We start from the raw sequence: 21,956 nt of genomic DNA, 5'->3' as shown, positions 1-21,956 counted from the left end.
GTTGCTGGTGTTTCAGCTCCACCCTGCAGCTGCCTGCATGCTATACAGTATCACTGCAGGCAGTCACAGTTGTTTGGTCTTCTGGTTTATCATGTGAACAAAATAAAGAAATAAATAAGGAGAGAAAAGGGGATTGTACTTCTTTGACAAGCTGAAATGTGTACTGTAACTTTAATGTCACTTCAGGGACTTGTAGTGGTCTGGTGGTGTCCCATGTGAGAGATCTAGTATTTACCAACTCAGCCAAGAGGCAATAATGCTCGCTTGGTCAGGGAAGATATTGCGCATACTGTATGAGCTTCAGGAAGTACTACTTGTCCACCAACCAGTAGGTGTCCTACCCGACACCAGGGTGTAGATGTCTCAATGGAAGAGTAGGGCGAGGCCGTGTCATTGCAATATCTATACCACTTGTGCATGATTGGCCAATACGCTTGTGCAAGGACGCGCTGTGATTGGCCAGTAGTCACTTTGAGTGGCAGTTGGGGCAAATGCTCACCCCCAAAACATGATTTACTATTCTGTCCCTATCGGTACATAACTCGAACGGTCGGCCCAAGCGAACTTCGCAACGTTCGACACAGCGACTCGCTCGCTTTAGCTCGCTCGGTGGTGCCTCACATGGCTCAAGTTCGCTTGAGACAGCGCGTCTACGTCGCGCCTCCGTCGCGGTCCAAAACTATACGGGCTAAAGAAATAGCCCGCAGTGGTTGTAGGCAGAGGCACTTCCGCATTGGCCACAGAAGGGGGCGTGTTTATAGCACAACTGGTATAGACTTTGTAATGTCGCGGCGAGGCCACCTCCAACCACTAAACATGTACTACAGTAGTTCTACCATACAGATGTACTAGTTATCTTGTATTAACATACTCTAATTTTGGTGGGCATGAAATGGGCTGAATTAACCATTTTCAACCATTAACTTTAAAGCTATGTTTACCACTTAAACCCAATATACTTTGTTGATCATAATCCCCCAGGGATCTATACTAGCCCCCCCCCCCCCCCCCCCTCAATACCAAATATATGTCTGAATGTTTGGCCCAGAATAGGGAAGCTAAGGTTCCTTTTAGTTCATGTCTTCTAGCCTAAGCGTTTTGCCTCCGAAGAGGAAAACTCAGGCTCTTGAAGTAATCCTCTCTACCCAAATGAGTTGTGTGTGTGTGTGTGTGTGTGTGTGTGTGTGTGTGTGTGTGTGTGTGTGTGTGTGTGTGTGTGTGTGTGTGTGTGTGTGTGTGTGTGTGTGTGTGTGTGTGTGTGTGTGTGTGTGTGTGTGTGTGTGCAGCCACAGTGAGTCTGGACATCACTGTGATGCAGACATGGATAAACTCTTCTGTCAGTGCCAGAGGATTGACCTTAAAGCAGTCAAGCATCCCTCGCGCTGATCGTTTGCTGGCTTTCCTTTTGGCCGATCTTGCGAGCAATTTACAAGGAGAAGGGGGGACAAGACACGCAGTCTTTGCACATGCGCCCGCTAAGCCATAAGTGGGCCAGAGTCATTAGCAGCCCCCCGCTCCCTCCCCGTGAACACCACTGTTATCTGACCCCATTGATAATGTGATCGTGACTTCCACACAAATGCCATTTATGGACACCAAAAAAAAGGCCCAGTTCTCTGCCTCTCACTGCAATCAGTGCTGTGTTCTGCTTACATTACCATCAACCACTTGAGCCGTATACATTACTTTGTCGAACTATACGAATAGCGAAAGTAGCAATCTACAAGCTCACAGCCCAGCGCAACCCAGGGTTGAAAGTGATTAATTGTAATGTATATGAAACAGAGAAATGCCTCCTTGAGTGCGTACTGTTCATGTTACAGTAAAACAGAGCTCCTTCATCATTTTGCAGTGGAGAGGTACATTTCATGTACTGTAAAAGCTCACGCTGTATGTCTGTATATTGCTGATAATTACTGCATAATTACAGACTATGATGAAAGCATAGGCCAGTGGGTTCACAACCTTTTTTGGATCAGGGCCCACTTCAACATCTCCATGGTTGGGCGTTCAGTGCATTTTCAGAGCATCTTTATTTATTTTTTAAAATATATCTTTGGGGCTTCTTCAGCCATCAATGTTATTTTATCAATCAAGTCTTAGTGGTTTACCAATTATTTGGGGATCTACTTGCAATATCCTGACGGCCAGGAAACACTGGTATAGCCTACATGATGCAACAAAGGGTTTCCTTCCTTCCACACATGTGGCTCCATTCCCTCCGCAGTGTGGCTCCTCACAGGGACTCCTGTCCTGTGTCCTGGATTCTGTATGGTTTAAAAACAGCCTATGGAACACTGGACCCAGCAGCACACCAGGGAGTGGTCAAGGTTGCACATGTAAGGACATTTTTAGTTTTACCCTTTGTGTACCGGGCGGCTTGACAAAAGAAATGTGTGCGTTTTAAACTAAATTAAACACGTGGATTAACACGCTGCTCTGCTTCCAGCGACAACAAGGTGTCACAACACAACGGTCGTCTAGACATCACGATCACAGCGTTATTACGGTCAGGGGGGTCATCGTGCTCCCTCCTCTCCCCACGGGTCGATTGACCTTCGGGGAGGAGTACACAGGGAGGGGGACTCCCCGGTGTTAATGAAATGAGGACAGCTCTTTTTCAAAAACAGCAGATCAGGCAGTCTGACTACAACCTCACTACAGCTTCACCTTCTGAGAGGAAATCACACAGCACAGGAGGGAACCTGAGCCTAGCGTATTATATCTGAACCACTTACAGTAAGCCCCTATATATACTGTATCCTACGACGGAAAATAGCCGACCTACAAGCTCACAAAGAGAAGCAGATCTACGCGCTCAGAACGGGTCGCGATGTGACACATTCTGAGCTTGTAGATCTGCTTTTCTTTGTCATTATCATGCTTTATTTCCGATAGAGACAGTACAGAGGCTGTGACAAGAACATGTAGACAAAGAACAGGGGAGAGACACGTATAGCAAATGGTTCGGCCGGCTGACAAATGAACCAGGGACTCGCTGTCGGGCGTTGAGAACCCATGTGGGTACGTGCCCTAATCACTCAGCTATGGGGTCACCCCGTTTACAGATGATATGCTGTTTTCGCTCAAAAAAGAGCCTATAAGCGTGTTCAGACTGGCAGCCAAATCCGGCCCAGATCTGAATTCCCATTCAGATTGGAGTCAGATTAGTTTTATGTCGTCTGAACAAGGCTAAGGAATGTGTTCAAATCTACGTAAAAATCTGTTTTTTTGCTGTTCAGACTTCAGATAAAAAACAATCTGATTACAATCTGGAATGGCCAAAAATCTGACTCTGAGTGCCAGTGTGAACATAGGCTTTGTGTGACAATCTCCGCCTATAGTGTCATGCCTAAAATAGGGACGTCAGGTTGAAAGGGAAAACGAAAGCATTTTGTGAGAAACAGGGGAACCGTGGTGCAGCGATCTAAAGAGGGTGAAACATCAGAGCCCGTCCAGCTTATTGCACAACAACTATCAGCGGTGGAGAGTAACTGAGTACATTTACTTAAGTGCTGTACTTTAGTACAATGTTGAGGTATTTGTACTTTACTTGAGTATGTCCAAATTCCAGTACTTTTACTCCACTACATCTCAGAGGCAAATATTGTGCTTTAACTCCACTACAATTATTTGAAAACTATACTTTCTAGTTACTTTGTAGATTTTGATTTTTATTACAAAACATACGTCAACCACTTCAGCCCTATACTGTATATACATTTCGACCATTTGAAAATAGCCAATCTACAAGCTCACAATGCGTCGATGGATGTTCTGTTTTTTTACCAAACAGAACATCCATCACAACAATGACCGGCGAAGCGACCTAGAAAAGTCACTCACACAGACAATACACTGACTGACAGGAGAGAACAGGGTGTGACACGGCGGAGAGGACCCTAAAGCCCTGAGAAACACACTGACCGGACAATGACGGTCCTTACTTACAGGCAGGTCACTGCAGTGGATAGGACTCTACACAGACACATCTCCTGAGGGACGCTGAAGCTCTGATTGTGTATCTCTCTCTCTCTCTCTCTCTCTCTCTCTCTCTCTCTCTCTCTCTCTCTCTCTCTCTCTCTCTCTCTCTCTCTCTCTCTCTCTCTCTCTCTCTCTCTCTCTCTCTCTCTCTCTCTCTCTCTCTCTCTCTCTCTCTCTCTCTCTCTCTCTCTCTCTCTCTGTCTCTCTCTTTCTCTCTCTGTCTCTTTCTGTGTCTCTCTAGTATATATATATACACATATACAGTATATACATATATATAGTATAGTATATTGCCATTGTAAGCATGTAGAGAGCTGTGCTTTGATCCTGATAGCAGAGTCAGTGTGTAGGTGGATGGTATGAATGTATGAATTGTGCGTGTTTCTTCCCACAGAGCTTATTATGATGAGGCTTTGGTCCTGCGTGTCCTTTAGTTGTGTTTTCCCCCGGAACAGACAGAGGGCCATTGTATAGACACGAATGAAAATGGCCAGTGTGCTACTGCTACGCAAAAGCCTGCGTTACACACACTACTACGAAGTCTTCTATTTGAATATGACACAAATGAGCTGCTTGGAATACATGGATAAGTGTTTTTTTCCGGGCAGTGGAAAAACACAAACGTCACTGCATCTGAGTAGTATCAAAATGCCACACTAGAATAAGAGTTTCCTGAGTCAGGCCGCAAGGCTGCTGAACAGGCGCTTAACACTGCTGCACAAAAATAGCAGATATACAAGCTCATAGGAGCTTGTAGATCTGCTAGTCAATCAAATCATCAAGCCACGCCCCTCCTACAGCATACCCTACTTTATCATCAATTTTAAAATAAATGGAACCATAATTTACCAAAACTCATATCATGATGTTTGAAAGAAGACTTTAAACTAGCGACTGGAAGCATATAGTATTTATTTATAACAATGTTTATTAAGATAATAAAATCAAGTGTAAAGTTCGGCAAAAACCCATCCGCTTGAATGGAGCTTAATTCATTCTGACACCAGCAGGGGTGAAAGAGTGAGACTACAGGCCATTCATATGAACTTCCTATTCAGCCTCAATTTACAACTCAGAAGCTGGCCTCTTGTTATGTACAGTAAACACCTCTGTGCCATTTTTCTTCCTTTTTCAAACTCTTTTTGAATGTTATTCTTTCTTTAACAATGTAACAACAGTTTCACAAAACGTGCACACAAAAAGAACACCACCCACTCCTTTCTATACTTATATGCACCGACTATGCACTATGCACGGTAAACACCTCAGTACCATTTTTCTTCCTTTTTCAAACTATTTTTGAAAGTCTTTCTTTCTTTAACGATGTAACTACAGTTTCACAAAGCTTGAAAACAAAAAGAACGCCACCCACTCCTTTTCTACTTGGTGTAAAGCAGGGGCGCAGCCATGGGTCGGCCTGAGTGGGCCGTGGCCCACCCACATAGAGAGCTGGCCCACCCAATCGATTTAGCAAAAAAGAAAATTGGGTGAAATTCTAATTATTTATTTTTTTATAATACATTTTTATAAAAATCGGTAAAATAAGGCAAAAATAAGAATTAAATGACATAACCCTAACCAACCCTAACCCTAACGCTAAAACCGAAATAAAGTAACAAAGAAACGCCCCAAAAACGCCCAATAACCACCCAATAATCGCTAATTTTCACGCGCCCACCCGCTCCTGCGTAGGCCCAGCCTATACTAGCGTTCTGGCTGTGCCACTGGTGTAAAGTTGTGAGGGAGGAAGACCTTACCTGCTTGCCGTCCAGCGTGTAGATCTTCTTGACCACGCCGCTCTCCAGCTTGATGGCCTCCGTGATGTCGGTGAGCACCTGCTCGAAGGAGTGCGCCGTCTTCTTGTTGAGCAGCACGCGCACCGCCTTGCGCGGCTTCACGCCGCTACGCATCACCGTCACCAGCTTGGGCCGCACGAAGTCCTTGGCGCCGCCGTTGGCCTCGTTGGCCCCCGCCGCGGCCTTGGCCGCCAGCGACTGCATGGTCTTCTGGTTGGCCGAGGCCTTGACGTTCACGGACCAGTTGGGGTTCACGTTCTTGGTGTAGTCCACCTTCTTGTAGAAGTTCTCCGACGCGCAGACGTAGCTCTCTCCTGAGATGTAGAAAATAACACATGACACATCATGTATACCAGTGGTTCTCAAACTTTTTCATGTCAAGGACCCCCAAATTGACACTTATTAGCCCGCGGACCCCCATTTGAAAAGATATGCCAGGGACCCCCCATAAGAGAAGATCTTTATGTCTCTAGCAGTGATTTTCAACCATTTTAATTTGAAGGACCCCCAGTTTGACATTTATATCTCTGGGACCCCGATTTATATTGAAAAATCAATGTTAATTTAACTCTGAGAGTGTAACGGGTCCATTTGGTTCCATTTCTACGCTTTCAGAGTTACAGACCCATAAGGGTCCATTTGGTTCCTATCCATCATTTAGCTGGGGACCCCCTGGAACCCCCTCAAGTACCCCTGGCGGTCCCCGAACCCCACTTTGAGAACCAATGATGTATACCAGCTAGCTGCATGCTTTGTTTTGCCCCGATTCAATCTTTTTTTCTCTCTGTGACCGTGTGTGTGTGTGTGTGTGTGTGTGTGTGTGTGTGTGTGTGTGTGTGTGTGTGTGTGTGTGTGTGTGCGTGTGTGTGTTCCGTGTATGCGCGGCTTGTTTTCATAGACCTGGTTGCTTATTTCTCTCGCAGAATCTGGCAACACTGTTATGATACCATAGCATGGGAGGATGAGACCGCCGACCGTTTAGAGTATGGGATGTCTCCCCATTGATCGATAAGATGTCGATAATATGTCGACTAGTGCTCTGTCTCTTCAGAGACCAGCCGCTCTTTGAGCTAGCTGGTAAAAAGATAGCGTTGCTGTCGTGCAGACAGAACATTTCTTGTGTTTTTTTTTTCCGTAAATTAACGACCTACTTGATCATACTACAGCGTCACACAAAAGCATCAAAAGTAGCAGATCTACAAGGTCGAAACTTGTAGACCTTGCAGACCTTGTAGATCTGCTCACTTTTCCCACACGACAGAGACGATACAGACATCAGGGTGTCTCCAAGGAGAAAACGATAAGCCATTCAACAATTTGTTTGACACCTGAGAGCCTGTTTGCCTCATTGAGGAGATGTTTACATCAACAGGAACTACAAGGGAATTTAGGTTACATGAGCTAGTTGGGCGCCGGTGGGAGAAACGGTCTCTAGGGTTTCACAGCCGTCTCGAGTAACCTCATAACGCCTGATGGGATGCTTTGGCTTCTGAAAGCAGAATACAAAGTGTAACAGGCCTACTTTTAGCATTAAAGGTAGATTGCTCAGAAAGCAGCTTTGAGCCTATAACGTTAAGTGATGGACACATTAACCCATTGAGACCGGGAACGCATCAGTGTTATTTTTAGATTTTCTTCGGCTATTCAAAAATAGCAGATTTACTGCTATTTTTGAAAAAAAAACTAGAATGTTACCAAACATGTTCCCCTTCCAAATAACGCACAATTTCCCCAGGTAAAAAAACTAAACCCAGACAGAATGAGGATTTCTATTTCTAGTGGACTAATGTCCCCAATTTTCTTGGATAAGTGAATCTAGTTTAAGAAGAGTTCCAGTTGCTGTTAAGGGATTTCCTCTCCACATGAGGGTGTTTACACTCCCCAGGGCATAGTGTGATAAAAAAAGGGTAGGCTGAGTTGAAGACGGAAAATGAAGTTAGAAAGATAAACCAATTCTTAATGAGTCCTAAACAAGGTTTCATCAATTCAGTTTGACCTGTAGATGAAACCTACTGCTGCCCATGCTACTAATGCACTACTGTTTGGCACTTTGGATAAAGGATGTTACTAAATGGCATGTTTTTGTATAACATTAATTGCCTCTTAATGGTCTCATCTGCACTCTTCTATCCCGTGTTAGTAGAGTGCTGGGCCTAATGGAGGCCTCATGGGCTCCCTGTCCATATCTCCACCTGTTCCCGTGTTTGTGCAATGAAATACACTCTAACAAGAACAATTAAGATAAAACGGGAACAAATAATTAGTTAGAGATTCTCTTTTTGTAGTTGTGGAAAGATTAACCTTTAAGTCTGGTCTTACTTAACCTCTTTGGCATATCTGGAACAACTGAACCAGGTCTGTGATTCGCTTGTGAAAAGTGAAGTCTGTTGAGATGTCTATCAAAAATCTTAACAGGCAGTTCAAAGATGATACATTACTGATGATGAGCTCTACAAGTTTGGGCTATTGATTCATTGAATATAGTCTGTGATAGCTCCACAGTACACTGTCCCCCTTACATTAGTATGTGGCACACACCAATAGATAACAAGATAAACAGTAGGAAGTCTTTGAAAATAGTATAAAAGCAATGCGTCTACAGCAGATTCAGTTGTTTGTCATTTAAAATACTGCACCGACACAGCATTGCTCCAGAATTCTCAAGCCAAAGCGTTCTACAAAGTCTGATTAGCTGATTAGCTGATTAGCAGTTTGTAAACATCCTTACAATAATAATGAACCAGAATGTTTTGCAGAGACGGGAAAATTAAGGTTTACTGATAGAAACTTGTCAACAAAAGGGACATGTATAATCCTTCCTTCCAGGCAAGCCTCCACATGCAATGTGTCAGCCAATCAAATACTATACAACAGTATCATAAATAATCAGAAAGAAGTACTCGTAGCTTTCCAGACATCTGCAACATGTTAAATTACTTGTGATTCTGGCGAGACTCCGATTGAGAATGTAGCCTTTTGCTGTTAAGTCATAATAGCTATAACATTTTAGAGCAATGGTAGTGGAAATCTGTCTTTTTGAGGTGGTTTGATTTTACAGACTGTACATCTATTACAACTGTGCCTGTGACTGTCAAGAAACTAGATTAGAAAAAATTGCTTCATAAGCCCTGGAAGCTGGAAGCATGAAGCATCCCCATAGCATAGTGCAGGGGTCTTCAACAGGGGGTCCGGGACCCCTAGGGGGTCCTCAGAACTACTACAGGGGGTCTGCCAAATCTTTGTGTGATATGTTTTCGTTTTTTTACATTAACCACTTGAACCCTAGCATTCCTTTTCTGAGGGGAACATCAGCCGGAAATAGCAGATCTACAAGCTCTCAACACGCGCTGCGAGGCGTTGAGAGCTTGTAGATCGGCTATTTTTGGCAAAGACGCTATAGGTGTAGAGAGAAAAAATAGCAGACTAAGTTAAAAAAAAACTTTAATCAGAAACACAATTTTATACAATAGGGGGTCCCTGCTTCATCTCTCTCTCAGCTAGGGGGTCTTTGGCCTGAAAACGTTGAAGACCCCTGGCATAGTGTAAAACTAGCGTGCTGCTGAATCAAGTCATGAAGCCAAGTATCATTATCAGCCTAGTCATCATTTGGTCAGTTTAAAGGTTAGATATGCTTGTTTGCAGCTGTTAGGCCCAATCGTATATCCATACACACAACCACATAGCTGTGGTTAGGCTGGTGTAAGGATGCCAGCTGACTGTTTTCATCCAAATGCAACAATGGTTGTCAGTTCCCGGTACTGTAGCTTTGGACTAAAAGCAAGATGGATCGTGTGAATTTGGAGCAAACGTTTATATGGCATTTGATTGGATAGTGATTGCATGGAATGTGATTCCCTTGAGCCAAATGGCCACTTGCAGTGAATATTTATGTATTATTGGTTTCTACTTTCTATCTGTCTGACATACTGTAAGTCAAAAGAATAATCTTCATGATAAATCTTTTTTTTGCAATGTCCCAGGTTTGATTATGGCCAGAGACCTGTGTTGCATGTCGTTCCAACTCTTTACCCTTTAAGTGTCCACTCTCCTCTCTAAATAAAGGAAAGAAAACTCATTATATTGACGTTTTAGGCCCTGTTGTCAGAAACAATTGGCTTGTACGTCTCTTTTCGGATACTCTACTTTTAATGAGCCCTGACCTTATCTCCCTCTCTGGGTCAGTGTAGGCTAGATGATAATCCTCCTCAATAAACAGTGAAGATGGAACAGACCAAACCTTGCATAACTGACTGAACTCAAAACATATTGTACTGAACTACACCTTGAGATTAGAAGACAGGACATTTTATGAAGAGATTAGAGAAAGGGAGTATTTCGTGGTTCCCAGGGGAGGGGATATTACTTTAATTGCTTCATCACCGAGCAAATGGGTGCTCTGGTGGCTCAGATGAATGCATGGGGGGGGGGTGAATTTTAAGTGTCTTGCTCAAGGACACTTTGACGCGTAGACTGGGGGCCAGCCGGAAACCTTTCCGATTCCCAAACCGCCTCTGACGCCAAATAAAAGGAATCCAACTCTAGACAAACACATAATAGTAGAATCCCAATCTCAGCGTAAGAGGTAATTGTTCTACGTTTAAATGAGTAGTTCACCCAAAAAAATACTTATTTTGTATCAATTACACACCCCATGAAGCATTGAATTCATGGAGATTCCGGCGGTCATCAAATTATTGGCTTAGGAATGCGACAAAAACATCTCCATGAATAGGCTCTATGCACAGCAGCCATATTGGGAATGAATTGGGCCCCTTCCTTACTTCCTTTGCAGGTGTTACCAATGATAGTAATTAAGGCTCTGTTCCATTTAGTGTGGCATAGTGGTTGTCTTATTTTCAAGGACCCCCATAACTCTGAGAGTGTACAAATGGAACCAAATGGACCCTTACGGGTCCTTTTGGTTCCATTTGTACACTCTCAGAGTTAGACACGCACCATAAGGGGCCATTTGGGAACCAAAATGGAGTGTTTCTAGTGAGCCAACATGCACAATATCAGCACCCTGACCAGAATGGAACAGAGCCTTCATTAGTATCATTGGTAACACCTGTGAAGGAAGTAAGAAGAGGCCCAATTTCTTTCCAATATGGCTGCTGTGCATAGAGCCTATTCAATGCTTCATGGGGTGTGTAATTGATAGAAAATACGTCATTTTTGGGGTGAAATACTCCTTTAAACCTTAGCATCACCGGTCCACACAAAAGCTCACCTTCCTCCAGCTCGTCCATGGAGCCGATCTTCCGCAGGCCGTCGATGGTGAAGATGAAGCGCACGCCCTGAGGCAGGTTGATGTGGTCCGAGAGCGAGCGCGTCAGGTCGGCCAGGAGCGCGTCGAAGGTGCGGAAGCGGTCCTGGGCGATGGCGTACACGATGCCCTTGAAGTAGCGGTCGCCGTTGCGGTAGAAGCGCACCTTCTTGGCCTTCTTCTCGTTGGTCAGCGCCTGCAGGGTGCGCGTGCGGTAGAAGCTGCAGTGGGCGCTGTGGGTGGGGCTGGGCAGGCCGTTCATGCGCCCGCCCCGCGGGGTGCGGGACGCCTTGTCCCGCTCGTCGAAATGTCCAAAGTCTAGCTCCATGGTGCTAGGTGGTGCTAGTGGTGCTGGTGGTGGTGGTTCGGGGTGGGGTTGGGGTTCCGGGGGGGCTCTGAAAAAAACAAAAAACAAGAACAGAGTATTGTAAGGATAAGGATAATTCCTTTTAACTGGTCGTTCATGAAAGTCCTTGCGGTCTTGTTTCCAATGAGAACCTGTGAGCAATTAGGGGTTAAGAGTCTTGCTCAGGGACAAATTTCATTTCATCGACACATATGCTGACCTGGCCTGGAATCGAACCTGGGACAACCAGGGCCTCTGGCTCCCTAGGCGGGCTCACTAACCATTCAGCTATGGCCGCCCCCTTTGGCCGTAAGGTGCTTCAAAGACGGGGTGCCGTGATTTTCAGTGATTCCCCCCCCCCCTAAAACATGATCATCAGATATTATGGTTATACTAGGAGGAAGATGTTTTTCAAAAAAGTGTACAGAAAGGTAGAAACTTAAAATAGTCAGAGAAGACATACGTAAAACCGTAGACATATAAAGGTAGACGCCTCCTCCGGCTCTGAGGCGTCTGTATCTCGGGCACGCACCAGCTTCCGCCCTCAGTCGCGTGTGTCACAGAAGGGGACGTTCGGTAGGCCAATCAGAAGCCTACTGAACGTCCCTTCTGTGATGCACACGACTGAGGTTGCTCCAATGAACTGCAAAGGCCAATGAGGTATCTAGGTTTCTATATCTATGCATAAAACACCATAAAAACACCACCAGGGGGGGCTTAATGAAGTTCTATCAACCTCAAAGACACATGAACGACAGAAAAAGTGCAAAACCATGGCACCACCTCTTTAACAATGCTTTGAAAGGAAAGCGTGACAACAATTGAAAATATGGTAACATTATTCTTCCTGTGGGCTCTTGTTTCACACATCCATCCACTACGGTGCTATTAAAGCCCCTTGTGACAATTAGCTCCATGTCTGTGACCCAGACAGTGAGGGGTGGTGGTGGAAACCTCTCCATATTTTTTCGTAAATTGATGCCCTACTTCAGTGGGTTTCAACCTTTTTCATATTGAGGTCCATTATTAATTCGGCATTTGAGCCACGGACCACCGTTTGATGAGATTTCGCCTCTCAGACCCAAGACTTATATTTTGCTATCGTTGCATAAGATTTTGTCCACAATTCCATCCATGCTGTATTGATGTTGGTACCATAGGAGAGATGACAGGCAAACGTTGATCAAAATAACAATTCTTCTACATTATCTTATTGTGTAGACGTCTGGTACATTATGTAATGCTGATGTTTAACAAAAAGTTTACTCTTGGGAGCATAAAATGAAACCAAATGGACCCGTAAGGGTCCATTTGGTTTCATTTTACACTCTCAAGAGTTAAAGATCTATAAGGCTCCATTTGGTTTCCAACTCTCCATCATTTAGCTGGGGGACCACCTGGAACCCCCTCAAGGACCACTGGTGGTCCCCGGACCACTGGTTGAGAACCACTGATCTACTTGATCATACTACAGTGTCACACAAAAGCATCAAAAGCAGCAGAGCTTGTAGATCTGCTACTTTAGATGGTTTTAGAATTTCAATCCTGAAAAAGTAACAGTTTTGGTCATATGACCATATGGTCAGGTTTACACCACGACAGAGACCGTTTGCAGGTCTCTTCTTCTCCCTCAGGGCACTGACCACCAGGACCAGGTCTGTTAGAATAATAACAACAGGTCCTCCACCTGAAAAGTTCTATGACATTTTAAATTGAGTCAGCACTCAGCAGTCGTTATCGATCGGCTTTATTATGTTACATAATTAAAGCTCAATCAATGGGTTTATAATGCTAGACAGACACACACACACACACACACACACACACACACACACACACACACACACACACACACACACACACACACACACACACACACACACACACACACACACACACACACACACACACACACACACACAGACACACAGACTGCATTTCTGAGCCGGACAGACTGCTGTGCAAATCTGATATGAAGATAATTGCGTCGTCAGCATTTTATAGGAAGATAATTGCGTCCTCTGAGTGGGTGGACCCAGCAGATGGTATTTCTTTTTATTAGACTAGAAGACAATCTCAGATGTACTGAGTTATAAGCCACTCAGGGAAGATATGGAGATTAATGATCAAACATCTTGTACATGACATGCTCTACACAATTCAGAGAAAGTTCTTATATAAGAGGCCTTTTTTTTTTAAATAAAGGATGACCAAAAGCTCATTCCGGACCTTAACTCCTAATAAACCAGGTCATTTAATTCATAAAGGGTTTCTTAAAGCTTCAAATCCATAACTTTACACTCACTACCCTGGATTTGAACCTGAGGTCTCCCACATGATGACAGACCAGATTTCTACCAAGGCATCCATCCCCACTTTACTTGGCCGGCAGCAGAAATATTGAGCTCATGGGCTTCAGGCAGTACTACTTGTCAACCAGAAGATGTCCTACTAAAAATGTCTCAGTGGAAGAGTATCGTCAGACCTCCTCCAACCACTGCAGATGTAATAGTTATATATTGTTTTAACATACTACAATACAGATTGGTTAACATTCTATTCATTAAAACAAATTGCAGATATCAGTTTTAAAGGGATAGTTCACCCCCAAAATGTTTTTTTTCTATGGATTAGTCACCCCATGGAGACTTGAATTCATGGATATTTTTTAGTTTTTGTCTCATTCCTAAGCCAATAATTTGATGACCGGCAGCGGTTCCGGTAGGAGACACAAAGAGTCTCCTTTGTGTCTCCTACCGGAACCGCTGCCTATACCGGTCCGCTGGTCATCAAATTATTGGCTTAGGAATGCGACAAAAACAAAACAATATCCATGAATTCAAGTCTTCATGGGGTGACTAATCCATAGAAAAAGAAAAAAAAAATTTGGGTGAACTATCCCTTTAATAATGGCTTGTCTCAAGCAATGACATGTCCTAAAAACATTCAAAGAAGGTTACTATAAGGGGAGGAGGGGGGCAAAATGGCAAATGATAACATTTCGTTGGAAAGAGGTCTCTTAACCCCATAATATATTTTTAAAGCTCTCCTTACAAGGGCTTGAACCCAAAGAAGAGAAATGCAGCTCTGTGGTGTAAGAGAGAAAATCCTTAGTCAGGCGTCTTTCTCACTGCCACGAGGTTCATCACATTCACCCAGTGGTGGTGAACGTGATGCTCTGGTGAAAATAAAATGTATCTGCTTCAATTCTTAACCCATTAACACCTTGAACGCATCTGTGTCACTTTTTCATTTGAGCTAAAAAAGCATTATTTTACACTTTGGCTATTCAAAAATAGCAGATGAGCTATATTTTCAAAGCGATTTTTTTTTTACTCAAATCTTTGCTTCGGGGGGTCCCTGGAACAACATATTTTGAGATGGGGGTCCGCGGTCAAATATATAATTTTGGGGTCCTTCACATGAAAAGGTTTTAAAACCACTGATATTACAGCAACATGCGTTTTTTCTTAGGATTTTTGTTTTTAGAAGAGATTTGTAGAAAATCTTAGGATTTAGAAGACATTTGTAGAATCCCCAGAAGCAAAGATTTCAGTTAAAAATGTTTGCTTTAAAAATTGCTTTAAAAAAAAAAATCCAGATTTTTCAAAAGAAATAGCAGATCTACAAGCTATGAGCTTGTATATCTGCTATTTTTGAATAGCCAAAGAAAGAAATCTAAAAATGACACACACTTGCGTTCCAGGTCTTAAAGGGTTAATGTCATCTTCTCCGTTTTCAGGGACAACCACAATGACTCACTGGGGAAATGTAATAGAAAAATAGGTCTGTGTTGGAATAGAACTAGACATGAGCTGGGAGAATGAGATGAACTAAATGATTAAACCAGACAATCATTTGAGTGTGTCTGTGTTGCACTGCAGTGCACAGTCAATTGTGTCCATGTCTCGCCTTGCATGCATGGAACTAAAAGTAGGGTTACATTTGTTGCTATAGTGTTCTGTGTAGGGCTGTCACAATTATTACATAATCTTCTAATCGCAATTCATTTGAGATACTGGCAATTATATTTGCATAATAGTCATAATCGTTTCCATGTCGAAAAATATTTTCAAATGTAAAAATAGCAGAAATAGCTGATCTACAAGCTTACAACGCGTCACTTCGTGACGCGTTGTAAGCTTGTAGATCTGTTATTTCTCCTATTTTTACATGTATACAATAAATAAATATGTCTTTGTACATTTAAGTCATCAATTAAATGTGTTCTTGTGACAGCCCTAGTTGCTAGTGTTCTGTGGACATTTAATCAGAAATAAATAAGGTTTTTATCAGCGAATAAATTACAGTGCAAATATGTCTCTCTCTAAGGGCCTTGAGAGACATATTTGCTCAATTATGAATAAAAGGATGACCTAGAGTCGAGGTCATCCTTGGACAGGCCTTGGTTCTTGTTGTAAATGTCAATTTCATGGCTCTCTCTGGAAAAGGCTAGCAAGATGGTATAAGAGAGGGTCTGTGTATGGGGTCCTATACAGTACGTCATAGATATGACATACAATAGGTCAGTGGTTCTCAACCTGTGGGTCGAGACCCCCAGGGGGTTGTCAAATTGTCAAATAATAGAAGAAACGATAATAGAAGAAACTACGAGCTCACACCGACCTCGCAATGCGAGGCGTTGTGACTTGTGAGCTTGTAGATCTGCTATTTTCACAATATTTATCTGTGGAACCTATAGTCAAACTAAATTGAATGCCTCAACAACATTCCAAGTGCTTGTCAGGGTTGGCGGGGGGTCCCCAGTTCAAATATGATTATTTTGGGGGGGTCCCCAGTTCAAATACGATTATTTTGGGGGGGTCCCCAGTTCAAATACGATTATTTTGGGGGGGTCCCCAGTTCAAATACGATTATTTTGGTGGGTCACTGCCTGAGAAAGGTTGAGAACAGTGTTGCCAGATTCTGTGAGAGAAACAGGCAATAGATGCAGTAGATGAAAGATATCACAGGCTGGTCAAAGGATCAAGTCGGAGATCCACATTGGAGCCACACCGTTCGTTCCCACATGGATCCCGAGATCCACATGATTCTATTGTTGGAGTAATCAACTAGCTGCATCATGGCTATTTGGAAAGCTATACATATACACGTTACGCAGGGTCGAGGAAACTAGTAAATGAAACCCACTTCCTCTTAAATCCTCTCTATTAGCTGTTTGACCACACCTTAAGCCACATAACAAAACCTTTCACCTTTGATCCACACACACACACACACACACACACACACACACACACACACACACACACACACACACAAAAGGGCCCTGATACATCTGGGAACTGATTGTCTATATCTAAGTCATCTCAGGTGTCTCTGGTGACTGGCATCTCTGGTGACTACTTTGACTCATTCAAATCCCTGTTTCTTTGTTTTGAAGTTAAAAGCCTGTGTTCTTCTCATCATGCAGTCAGTATGCAGTCAGTGTTGCGTGGTTATCTCCTCCACTCATCAGAATATGTAAATGAGGTGTGTGTGCGGCAGGGAAATGAATCAGAGGACGAGGAGGCCGGAGAGCTCAGAGCTGTGACTCTCTCAAACCCGGCAGAAACAGCTGTTGGCCGTATGTTGTGTTGTAATCCAATAACTCCCTCCCGCAACACTCGCCTAAATACGTTGACGTGGGCTTTAAACAGACTCAATTTGAGCAGGCTTGTTATCCACTTAAGGAAAAGAAAAGAGAGGGAAAAAAGCGAGAATAGCCAATCTACAAGTTCACAATCGTCATTCGTCACAGCTTGTGGCTTGAAGATCTGCTATTTTTTTTTTATGTTTTAAACATCTTTTGCCAATAATGACATGCCCAAAATAGGCATGCCAACTTGAAAGTGATTAAAAAGTAATAATTGCATTCTAGCTTTTATAGGAGTTATGTCTTGGTGGTAAACGTGTACCTTCATTGTTTCATTCAACTGCGTACAAGATCACCAGTGCAAATATATAAATATGACCCATCATTACCACCTTGTAAATTCACACACACACACACACACACACACACACACACACACACACACACACACGATGAAACAGCCCTGCATGCATGTGATCCTCTTGAGGACCCCCTCGAAAAACGATAATGTTATACATCCCAAGAGGTTATTATTCTATTCCTAATAAAGAATTTCAATCAAATCATAATCTCCTCTGTCACTAATTTCATGGCTGTGAATTATGCATGATGAGCAGCAGAATACATAAGAGGTCCAATAAGGATCATATATTGACCAAATCTCTCTCTCTCTCTCTCTCTCTCTCTCTCTCTCTCTCTCTCTCTCTCTCTCTCTCTCTCTCTCTCTCTCTCTCTCTCTCTCTCTCTCTCTCTCTCTCTCTCTCTCTCTCTCTCTCTCTCTCTCTCTCTCTCTCTCTCTCTCTCTCTCTCTCTCTCTCTCTCTCTCTCTCTCTCTCTCTCTCTCTCTCTCTCTCTCTCTCATTCCTAGTCCCTCCCAGCTGAATTCCACAGATGCATATCAGAGCAGGCAGCAGAGACAAACAGAGGGCATTTAAATAGAAGGAGCACATTGTCGCCACCCACAAATGTTGGAGCTGTGGTGGTGGTGGGCCTTCAAGCACCCCCCCCAACCCCCCCTGCCCCGCCGGCCACACCCCCGTCCCCCCTAAACCGGGATTTTTATGACAGGCGGACAGATAGGGTGGGTGGGGACTTCTCTTCTCGCCGACAAAGCCCACCACCAGGTTCTCAATCCCATCTGCTGCTCTTAATAGACAGAACTAACAAACAAGTGACCCTTCCTCCCACCACACACACACACACACACACACACACACACACACACACACACACACACACACACAGCAGCAGCATCATCTAGGACATGGTCCATTGTCTCAAAGTCCATTGTCCTGCCATTAGACTATGACATCATGAACCCCGTTTCCAGTATAGTAACAGCGTGCAGCGACTCATGCAGTGACTCAAGTCAAGAAAGTACATGTTCTCTTCTCAATGAATGAATGAATGAAAGGGATGTGATACAGTACACGGCTTTGCCTTAACACACAGCCACAAGTCACTTGTATTATAGGCTATAGTATTTGTCAAACCACACCGTGATAATGAGGATCATCATAATTATCATTCATGATGCTTTATGCTTATGTTTAAACCCTTTAAGACTTGGAACGCATCAGTGTGACTTTAGATTTCTTTGGCTATTCAAAAATAGCAGATATACAAGCTCATGGCGCGGCACCGAGTGCCGCGCCATGAGCTTGTAGATGTGCTATTTTTGAAAAATCTTGAAAAAATGTTGTTGAAAAATGTTAAATGTTAGATTTTTTTTCAAAAAACTGTTAGGATTTAGATTTCTTGTAAGAATAGCCTCAGGTCTTAATTGGGTTAACAGAGCAGGGTTTAAAAGAGAAGGACACATTCTTCCATATCAAATCCAGCTCATCATCAGCATTGCAGTTACATTGTGTGATAATGTGATGTTGGTCCTGTTCTGTTCTGTTCTGTTCTGTGTGGATGGCAGAGAGAGAGAGAGAGAGAGAGAGAGAGACTCCCCACTGTGATCTACAGTATAGTAGACCCCACACACACTCTAAAGACACAGCTTCAGCATCATCATCTATATTAATGTCTAGACATATGATATCAATCCGTTCTGAGCTGCTCTTAAAGCCGCATTCAAAAGTTTCACTAGACTTATTCTCATCTGTAGAATGAAGAGAATATTTAGGTCTGCAGGTTTAACATTGAAGAAAAGGAGAATGGGGTGTGAACGCACACCTACACACACCGACCACTTGCTCAGTGGCCCCACACACACACATCATCAGGCAGAATAAAAGATCATTAAATCAATCATTAAATTCTTAATTGAACTACCAATGACAATCGCCAGGTTGTGCCACAGAAAGCAGGTGCTGCTGGCTGAAATCACTCTATAAAATTACATTTGCTGATCAAACTAAATGAGTTAATCATCCGTGTGTGTGTGTGTGTGTGTGTGTGTGTGTGTGTGTGTGTGTGTGTGTGTGTGTGTGTGTGTGTGTGTGTGTGTGTGTATGTGTGTGTGTGTGTGTGTGTGTGTGTGTGTGTGTGTGTGTAAAACTCACCTGTGTGTCAGTGTGCTGCTGAAGGAAGTGGATGCTGGTGGTAGTGGGTGTATAGTATGGAGACAGATAGATGCTGCAGGGTCTACTCACACACACATACACACACACGCACTCACACACACAGAGAGGCACGCGGTCTGTCTCTGTGCCGACACTCTTTGTCTGAGAGACTACAGCGCTGCCTGCCTAACGCACTGACAGCAGCGCTGCTGCTGCTGATGCTGCTGCTGGGTCCTAGAGCCTGCGTGTATGCTACCACTGCAACACTACAGTACTGTGTGTGCATGGATCAGTGTGTCTGGGGTCTGGGAACTGATGCTGTAACCTGTTCACACACAATCCATCCATGCAACCACACACTGACTGAAATTGAAATCGACCTGACCAGCTTGTTAGAACATGATGAGGATATGATGTTTATTCTGTGTGTGTGTGTGTGTGTGTGTGTGTGTGTGTGTGTGCACACCCAAAATAATCAATCGAGACAATTGCCATCAAGAAAATCTGCAAATCTCAGCTGATTAAAAAAAAGCATCAACATTTGAGTGCCTGTTCTGGTCTGACCATATATAATATTATAACATTTGGTTCAGGTATTGCTTAACTACAGATGTTTTCCCTTATGCAATAGACAGACAGACAGACAGACAGACAGACAGACAGACAGACAGACAGACAGACAGACAGACAGACAGACAGACAGACAGACAGACAGATAGATAGATAGATAGATAGATAGATAGATAGATAGATAGATAGATAGATAGATAGATAGATAGATAGATAGATAGATAGATAGATGTGAAAACTGTATGTGGGTGATACAGTAACTTGGTCTATAATGCACCCATTTGTACACGTTCACACACACACACGCACACGCACACGCACACGCACACACACACACACACACACACACACACACACACACACACACACACACACACACACACACACACACACACACACACACACACACACACACACACACACACACGCGCGGGAACCATGCAAGATACCATCCTCACTGGGAGCAAGCTGTGGGCTTCAGTTTCTTGCTCAAGGACACCTCGACACAATTAAAGACAGGAAGAGCTTGGGATAGAATTGGGACCCTTCTGGTTCCTAGAAGCCTAATGGCCTGCTCTCTACCTCATGAGCCATAGAACAGCTCTGGACTTGCGTGGGTATTAGCTGATGCCTAAGGGACTGTTGAGGTTCATAAACTTATATGATGTGTGTGCTAAAGTTAATGTTCTGCCAGAGAGAAATAGCACTTTATGGACCCAAGCCACTGTTCTATTTGAATGGGCTTCCAATTTCAACCACCTAAACCCTAGCACCTGTTTTGTGGGGAAAGCTTTCGCAGGAAATAGCAGATCGACAAGATCTGCTATCGATCTGCTTGTCGATCTGCTTGTCGATCTGCTATTTTTATGCGAAAGCTTTCCCCTGAATAACAGAAAACAGAAAATACCCTAGTACAGTCCGGGGACCACCAGTGGTCCTTGAGGGGGTTCCAGGGGTCCCCAGCAAAAAAGTGTTAATACATTTTCAAACCTTTATCCATTTTGTATACGTTGGCTATTCAAAAATAGCAGATCTACATGCTCACAGCGCGTCACTTCGTGCCGCGCTGCAAGCTTGTACATCTGCTATTTTTGAACATTTCCGAAAAAAGTGAGAAAGTGTGAGAAAGTGGAGTCCGCGGCCAAATGTATATCAATTTAGGGGTCCTTGGCATGACAAAGGACTGTATATTGCCCTGAGGGGCTCCGGTCAACATTATAGGGTTTAGGTGGTTAAGCTGTAGAAGGCCTATATAGTAACAGGAGTGAAATGACGTATACTGAAGAAATACCATCAACTCACCATACAGTGAATCACACACTGATCACACATGAAATGAAGTCATTCTGAATTGACCTTGATGTCTTACTGAGTTACCAAACTGGGGAAAGGAAACATTTCTCAACCTCGTGGCCATGCATCAAACCTACAGCTAGAAAGGAAAAAAAAGATGACAATGTGTTGTAGTGAGTAGCCTGTAGAAAGGGTGTTAATTTCACTGTAACCTCAAGCAGGTTAGGGCAGGATCCATGGCCATTAGAAAGGAGAGATGCACAGTGGGACAGCTGACATGGACCATGTTATGAGATATCCCCCCTCTCTGCTAAAGTCACCTGCATTTTCCCATGTCTCAGAAAATAGGCCGGAAAAACATGAAAGAACTGCAGTTCTCTCCAATAATCATCTGTTTCTTGTCTAAAACGTAAGGCTGCATGCTGTGTTCAAGCATTACGTTTACACTAAATTATTATTATTATTATTATAAGGATGAATGTGAGAATGTTTACAAAGCAGGGATCTGATCTGATTGGATTTTTATTAGGAATTTATAAAGCACAATAACTCAAGGGAGTATCATCATGACATAAACGTCTCAGTGTATAGCGCT

At 43.4% G+C, this 21,956-nt stretch overlaps 1 protein-coding gene across 2 annotated transcripts in view; it reads right to left on the bottom strand.

Annotated features, from left to right (window-relative positions):
• LOC311057754 (neuronal migration protein doublecortin-like) overlaps positions 1 to 19,635 on the bottom strand; it is a 53,700-nt gene extending 34,065 nt beyond the window's left edge. For both annotated transcript variants that reach the window (XM_084074806.1, XM_084074807.1), the window contains exons 1-3: positions 19,499 to 19,635; positions 11,011 to 11,441; positions 5,742 to 6,094 (exon numbers count right to left, since the gene is read on the bottom strand). In XM_084074806.1, the coding sequence (XP_083930932.1) occupies positions 5,742 to 6,094; positions 11,011 to 11,374 (717 nt within the window). In that variant the 5' untranslated portion in view covers positions 11,375 to 11,441; positions 19,499 to 19,635. The remainder of the gene's footprint in view (positions 1 to 5,741; positions 6,095 to 11,010; positions 11,442 to 19,498) is intronic.
• Positions 19,636 to 21,956: the final 2,321 nt, after the last annotated feature.

The sequence above is a fragment of the Gymnoscopelus microlampas genome (assembly GCF_963454915.1).
Source record: "Gymnoscopelus microlampas genome assembly, chromosome: 12".
In the NCBI taxonomy this organism is placed as follows: Eukaryota; Metazoa; Chordata; class Actinopteri; order Myctophiformes; family Myctophidae; genus Gymnoscopelus; species Gymnoscopelus microlampas.
Note: the sequence above shows the minus strand (reverse complement) of the source record. Positions and strands in the feature narration are given on the sequence as shown.